Raw genomic sequence first — 7975 nt, forward strand, 5'->3', positions numbered from 1 at the left:
TTTTTCGGGTGATGGCTTCACCCCTGCAACGCCCTCTTCCGGGCGCAGACCCCTCTTTGCTTTCAACCTTCCTCCACTGGGTTCACTATGGCTCAATTCTCGGGTGATGGCTTCACCCCTTGGTCCCCCTCTTCCGGGAGCAGACCCCTCTTTCGAATATTTATCTCGGTTCTCAGCCTCCCTCTTCTGGGTTCACTACGAGTTGTCCTTTCGCTTACACATCTTAATGTCTTTTTAAACAGTTCCAGTGGACATCCCTCGGCCAGGTTCACCTTTGTCAACACACTGTTTCTTGGGACTTTAGACTTTGCCCCTTCTTGTCAGCATCCCGCTTCCGGGTTCACTCTTGCCAACTTCACATTTACATTTACTTTCAATGTTTTCAGGATTCACTTCCCTTGCTTTCTCATGTGGCGGGATTCACTTCCCTTGCTTTCTTTGCAGTTCTCAGGTCAAAGGCTTTTGACCATACAGGGATTTTGCATGACCTTCTGTATGACAACTTTGACCTATCTTGGCGGCTCTCCTACGGCCTTCTGGTATCTGTAGTTTTACTCAGACAGGGATTGACCAGATTGTCGAGTTAGCACCGACGTGGTGCTGGTTCCCTTTGCAGCTGGTCTCCCCTTAACACTTTTACAGTTCTTTGAACTTGTTTCAAATTGCCATTTTGTGAAGGGTGGGTTTTGAAAGGACGGGAATGACCAGGGTTTTTATTATAAAGTAAACAAGGGGGATTGTAGGAATGGTAGTGTTTTATCTGAGTTGGTTGGGAGTGTGGGAGATAATGATCAGATGGACGTGGAAAAGAACAGTTGGAATCATTCAGGTGGGAAATAGGAAAGCAATAATTCTGGGAGAGGTAGTTTCTGGGAGCAATGGGAATTGGGATCCTAGGGGATTTGTTACACAGAGAGTGGTTGTTGGATTTCAGAAAAGGAGGTTAATTGGATGGAAAGGAGGTCGAGTTACTACAGCCTATAAAAGCTTCACAGACCACGTCATTCTCGTCCCTTTCTCTGATATAATACCGCGCCTCACATAGGGTATTCCTCCTAGCATAACCCGGGCTCCCCTACCCAGGTGGTCCTCCCTCACTCGTCCAGCCCCAGGTTTGGGATCTGAGAGCGCCAGCCCTTCCCATGCCACCTGAATAAGGGATTCTCAAGGTCTTACTGGGAGAGCACCCTCAGGTTTCCTACACAGCTGATGAGTCAAACCTGCTCATTAAAGTGCAATCATGCAATATGGGGTTAGTAACTGAAGTGCCTGAGTTGAGGTCCACTGCAGTAATTTGAATATACCTGCATTATGTCCACAGGTGGCTAAAGATATTGACACAAGAGGGAGGGGTAGCTTGAAACTCGCTTGCCATTTTCCAGGCAGAGTGGCATGCCACTATTGGCAGAGGAACTTGGGAAATGACTCCAGCTCCCCTAGAGGTACAGAGAGATTGGTGTCCGATTATGTTCTTTACAAACAAGGACCTATGTTGAGTTGGTGAATTGATTAGGAGTGGAGGTAATTTTGAAATCGAAAGGCTTCATAACAGGCAGTCTGCCTCTTGTAGGTCAATAAGGCTGGAGGTGAGTAGGTTACTTGTCAGACAGTGCAAGATGCAACTGCCATTTCCCACATATTGGCTCATGGAAGAACTTGCTTATTAGTAATTTCTCATATAACATTGTGGACCACTTTGCCCCAATAGGAAAGGTGTGTGAGATGGGAGCACTGTGTGGATAGAAATATAGAGCACTGTGGGCCTCATTATAAATTTGGCGCCACTTCGGTGGTAAATCTGCTGAAATACTGCCAAACGGAATCACTGTTACCACCACTTGATCCTGTAGAGTTACCACGCTTACAAGCGGCAGTAATTCCCCATTTATGGAGTCTGCGGGACTCCATGGGGATTTTTGGCAGATTTTACTGTGTGGTACACAAGCTGGAGGTGTATCTGCCACTTTTGCTTTGAAAATCGGCAGATTTACTGCACCGTAATTCCACCATTTGGTAAATCCCCCAAAAATGATAATTTGGAAAAAAAGGCCCACACTTCCAAACTTGAAATGAATCCTACTGTCTGCTGGTGGGTATCCAGTGATAATATTGCAGGATATAATAACTACTGAATTTACAAAAATGAGAAAATATTGCTCGAATTAATAGAGTGGGTAAAAAAAATACTGACCAGCAGAACAAATATCGACATAAAGGCAAGGAAGTGTAATGATAGGGGTGAGTTTTAGGTGTTACAAAAAAAAAGATTTAGGTTCAAATTGGGATAAAGAGGAGGGAGACCAGGAGAGTTTAGGTGAGGTAAGGGGAGGTCGGTGGTCTCCCCCCCCAAAAAAAGGTATTTTGACAATGGGCAATGTAAAAGGCATGTCGATATTTTTTCTTGCAATATTTATTGCACTTTGTAATTGTAAGTCACTGTTATTTCAGCAATAAAATCACAGTAAACCAGAGAAATAGATTAAACATATTTAAAGTTGTGCATATGGTTTTAAAAAAAGGTGTTTTTCAAACTTGGAACTGTACGGCTTCATCTTTGGCTGGATACTTAGGGGCTGATTCATGGAATGTTTGCGCCGAAAAACGAGCTTTGTGCGCCATTCTGCCCGCAAATCCCCATTTGTGAAACAGGGATTTGTGGGCAGGATGGCGCACAAAGCCCGTTTTTCGGCGCACAAATTCCATGAATCAGTCCCTTAATGTCATTCGGGACACCCCTAGTTATAGTGGTTTGTATGGCTCTGGCAGCTGGAAATCTTTTGTCGTCTTCCCAGAACCAACAAGGCTTTCCCCCTCCAACCTCTGGTGAATAACCACCGCCGGTTCACCCATACATTTTCACGACTAGCCCAGCACTCGTAACCCCAGCACAGCATTTCCCAACAATAGCTCACCCTGACAACTCCTGGAATGGCCAGACCCTTGTATATAGGACATTAAAAGCATTTCAGTGCTAATAAACAAAACTCCTGCAAGCAGCGGCTGAGCCAAAAGCAGCAATGCATGTGTTCCGCAAGAGTTGGCAGACAGAATCAGGCACTTTTGCCAGAATTGGCCTTCTCTGTACACAAAGGATGAACTGCAGCGCTCTCTGGTTCTGGTGTTCCTTATCTTGGCCACATGCTATGTTTTCTTTCCTCTGCGGACATTGTGCCTCGTGTGTTGCTTTCACAATGGACAGACTTATTATCGGACTTCAGTTTACTAATTATTTTCCTTGTTTCGTTATAGGTGAGTGAACTCAAAATATTCGTTTTTGGAATTTTCTTCGAAAAGGAAGTCATTCCTGGAGCAGTGTTCCTGATAATCTGTGATGATGCGGGATAAGAATAAGAATTAAGCAAATCATCAACGTTTTAAATTAATTTTAAACACACTATTCATTTACAAACGGAGGCACTAACTCGACAGTACATGTTACTAGAACGTTCCCTCTGCATTTGGGAAAACATTTTAAAATAGAAAGGTTCAGAAATTAAGTATACATCTTATCTGATTAACAAGCCGCATTATCTAAGCAAAATATGATTTTTGATGTGCTAGAATAACGCCGAAGTGCTGTAAAAGGAAAGCAAGCAGATGCATGGACATCTTTTAATGTGTCATTTGGCCAGATTCCACTGAAGACGTGTTAATTGCAGTTGGGCATTATAGTTGGGCATTAAAACACCCTTTTGTAATTACAAACAAGCATTGGCAATAGCTACAGTTTGGTGTTTTCTACAGACACTGCTGTAATGGTATTAACTGGCTGTTATAGCTTTACAGAAGCCAGAACTGTTGACTTTGCCAATATTTGTTTTTAACAGACCTTCCGTGAAGGACACACATGGTGCTTATATATTAAGTGGCTGAATAAAGACCTGGTTAAAACATTTGTATTATACCAGTAGTACATTTGCACTCCAATTAAATCATTAACTCTCAGAAGACTGCTTTGAAAAAACATGGGCAGGCACTTCGAGTGCAAAGTTTGATGTTAAGTTCAAAGAGATCCCAGGAGGGTGTATTTTGGGCAGAGAGGTGCAGGGAGTGGATGGGAATGGCCGTAGGGGGTAACATGGCCATGGGCATTCAATGGGTGGGTAAATAATTGGACTTCGCGTACAAGCTTTGTATCCCTCCTCATATGCCATTCCTCCCTATCTGTATTCTAATGGAATAGTTTTGGCTTATAGCCAAAACTAAAAATAGCGTACCCTCACCCCTCCTAATGTGAGCTGCACTTCACCTGGCAAGAAAGTGTGTGTGTACAGACATGGGCACGCATTGAAGTAAGGCTACAAAGGAAGAATATATGTTGTTTCAACAAATACAGGTTTTTTCCATCCCTGGTCGTAGATTTTGCTGTTTTCTTTCTCAGCCTTCCTCTTACCCTGCCCCTCTAACTGTAACTTCCCACTAACACCCATGGCCCCTTTTCAAAATGGGATTTTGTAACCCCATTTCGAAATCAGGGTGTCCTTTTTTGTTGAACTCCATTTGATGAAACAACATATTCCCAAAAAGAATGCAATAGCAGAACATATTAAGAAGGGGAGAAGTTAAGACCAGAAAGGAGGGTGGCACTTATTTCCTTTGGAAACTATCACACTGGAGTGAACAGATAAATGTACTCACTCTTTCTCAGAGCAAAGCTTTTGTCTACTCATTACTCTGCCAATGATGAATGAGTTTTAAAGTCTGTAAATGCTCCCGTCCATCTATTTGAACTGATGGCATATGGCAGGCAGAACCTGTTCTTAAAATCATCAAGGCCATTTTTAAAACGGTCAAAGTGTTAACATTGCGAGATGGCACATGTTTATTGGCAATGGAATGAAGTAGGGCCCTACTGTTGCAAGCCAATGCCATACGTTAATTTAGTCAGTATGATATTTACATGTGTATTTGTATTTATTTGTTTATATAGCGCTTTACTCCAAAATGCTGCACATTTTAACAACTTGATACATAAAACAATATAACTGTAGAAGCAAATTACAATTATGAATCAGTCCAACAAAACAGTAAGAAGAGCGATTAAACTGAAGGGAATAGGGAGAGTGGTGCAGTAGGACTGTCAGGGAGAGGGAGTGGAGGAGGAGAAGGAGGAGGGAAATTGTTAGGGGGAGGGGAGGGAGATAATCAAGGGCAAAAGATAAAGGAAGGAGTGGAAGCAAGAAGGGCAAGGGGTTTCAAGGCGGGTAATGGAGAAGGAGAGATTTAAGTGAAGTGCAGAATGAGGAGAAGGTAGGAATCGAGAGAGGTAGCGAGTTCCAGTGCAGGGGGGCTAGGAGCTGGAAGGGGCGGAAACGGGAGGGGGCACTTGGGGACGGAGGCACAGTGACTGAGAACATTTGGCTGAGAGGAGGTGGCAGAGCCACCTTGGTGGCCAAAATATAATTGTAGGCGAGGTTTCTGTATTCGTTTAAAGATACTACACTTTATCTTGCTGTATTCTTCCTGTTCAGTATTCATCCATTCAGGCTTTGCCTAACCCTGAAATAGCCTAGTCAGACAACATACAAATTATTTAGATGTTGAAGGCCTCTACATTCCTTTTTTTCTTCCTGAGTGCCCCACTAGCAGCTCCAGCTGTAGCAAGCTCTTGTTTTATCGCCATGCCAGCAGCAGTGATTGCAAGATCTTTTGGCTGCCACTGACCCAGAACAGCATCCACACCCTCCTTCGGTACTTCCACCAGCCTCCATTTCTGCAGCCCCCATCCCGCTCTGGTATTCCAGGCCTTCAGTGGGCAATCGGGAGTGCATTAGGATTGACCATCTGTGATGAAGTGCCATTGAGCAACACCTCTTCTTTAGGACCTAGAAGGCACTATTGAACCACTGAAATCTTCCAACCAAGCAACAGGAATCCCTGGATGTGGATCCTTGGAGCCTTTCTTCCATGCCCATTCCTTTGTGCCTCCTGGTTGTTAGTCCAGACAGTAGGGAGCAGGGTAATAGGTCTTAACTCTCTTGTAAGACTTCAAAGGGATTTGACTTCACCTGACCCCTTTAGCGAGAGCTCCAGAGAACCCATCACGTCTTTGCAAGGTGGCAACCTATGGTAGGACTTCTGAAGACTCCCATCAAGATGGAGAAAATCCCTCCCCACAACTCCAGTATTCAGCTGGCAGCCGCACTAATTGCTTAAACTGAACCAGTGGCTACACTCTCCCAGACCAACTTCGGGGTGCACCAAACCCCATACAGAGAAGTATAACATATTTTGACACTTCCCTCACACACTGATAGCATCAACCTTTTTTCTTCCACCAGAACAGCACAGTGGAGAACATTCCCGTCCCCATTCAATACTAGGACTTATGCATACAAACACTTAACCAGCATTTAAACCACATGGGAAACACCAATTTACAACTCTATGGAAAAGGGCAGCAAGCAAGCCCTAGAAATGTAAAATTCCCCAGGCTTAACACCCTTTAACTGCTAAAAGTGGCAGCAAGCCAGAATGAGAGTGAAACAAGCGAAGTTGACAGAGGTTATGTTTTCTCAGTGTGGGTTAAGAAAAACAAGAGTGAAGACATATGTCTGAGAGGTTTGAACGCAGAGCCAGGAGAGCTGAGAATAGTCAGATGGGCATGGAGAGACTGCAGAATCCAGGACACCATACCCTTCCAATTGTGAGATGGTACCCTACATCTTCCAAAATGAGGGTATTGGGGACGAGCCAATGAGAGAATTAGGGGTGAGCCAGAGCCTGTTGATGAGCCAAACCCGGAGAGAAACATGAAAGTCTGCTGTGGTTAGATCCCGGATGCTGACAGAGACCAGATATAACGGAAAAGAGAGGGCTATTTGTCTGAACGCCTGCCATGGCAGAATATTAAGAAAAGAGAAAACAGAGAGGCTTTGGGTGGCTATGTCCCGGGCACTGATGGAGAGCAGATCAGGGAGTTGGAGTTTGGGCCCCTACTGAGCTTATATCCCAGAAATTGGAGAGACCACACCAAGGCAGAGATCGGAGAAGAGTGCTTGCCACTATATCCCTGGGACCAATAAGTCAAGGAGGGTGCTTTAGCCTTTAGACTGTGATTGAACTAAGGAGGTTAATGGGGTGCTATATACAAGTGAGTGTGTACCTCAGATTCGGGAATTCTGACAAGGACGCAATGTTCTTTATGGTGGCACTCTCCACCTTGTTTTAGTTCTCACCCCGACTCCTTCAGTTTAGCACTGCCTTTTTGAGTTCTAGTACAAAGAAAACCTAGGCCCTGTAGGCGCTGGCCCCAACTTCTTATGGCTACAAGAGGGCATAAAGGACAGACTGGGACTGACTACGGATGTTGAAACTTTGATCCAGGGTGCCCGGGGAAATCAAAGAGAAATAATAAAAATCTTATGTTTAATACCATTGGTGTGCGTCCTTTACTGTCTCCTACCCTTATATGCATTTATTTAACCCAAGATGTTGTTTAATAAAGATGTTGAATTATACTCTGTGTTATGAGTCTTATTTTGGCTTCGTATCGTCACACCAGCTGTCGGAGTTAGCGCGTGATCAGAGTTGCTTAGTTTATTGGCACTCTTTCCACTTCTGCACTGTGATTCGTGGGGGAGACGCGATCTCTTATATGCATATAGTGCTGCCTTCTTTATGCTGGAGGCATGGATAAAAAAAAGGCACACACAAACAAGCCTTAGGCCACCAGATGACTTCAGTTTTTGATGACCGGATAAACATAAACTGCACAGGTAATGTGAAGGCATCTAGTCCTGCGCTGGATCATTTATCAATGCATGCATATGTGCCCCATCATTCCCAAACATTTCAGGGTCATGATGGTTCTACTGTTGTCGGCGGCGTTGTGCGACCAGTCTAGGGTGGTGACTCTTATTGCTTGTTTTTGATGTAATGCAAGATCAGGAAGAAAGCGCTTTTAAATAGCATTGCCTAGTGCTCATGTTTGGGTGCAACTGTGAAGGTGTTAATCCTTCCCTGTGGCTATTTG

At 44.2% G+C, this 7975-nt stretch overlaps 1 protein-coding gene across 4 annotated transcripts in view; it reads left to right on the forward strand.

Moving 5' to 3' along the window:
• The window catches only part of NAAA (N-acylethanolamine acid amidase), a 539996-nt gene extending 532536 nt beyond the window's left edge, over positions 1–7460 (forward strand). For all 4 annotated transcript variants that reach the window (XM_069626299.1, XM_069626298.1, XM_069626296.1 and 1 more), the window contains one exon: positions 3250–7460. In XM_069626299.1, coding sequence (XP_069482400.1) covers position 3250 — 1 coding nt within the window. In that variant the 3' untranslated portion in view covers positions 3251–7460. The remainder of the gene's footprint in view (positions 1–3249) is intronic.
• The last annotated feature ends 515 nt before the right edge of the window (positions 7461–7975 follow it).

This window comes from Ambystoma mexicanum, chromosome 6p (genome assembly GCF_040938575.1).
Source record: "Ambystoma mexicanum isolate Mex_15411 chromosome 6p, UKY_AmexF1_1, whole genome shotgun sequence".
NCBI lineage: Eukaryota > Metazoa > Chordata > Amphibia > Caudata > Ambystomatidae > Ambystoma > Ambystoma mexicanum.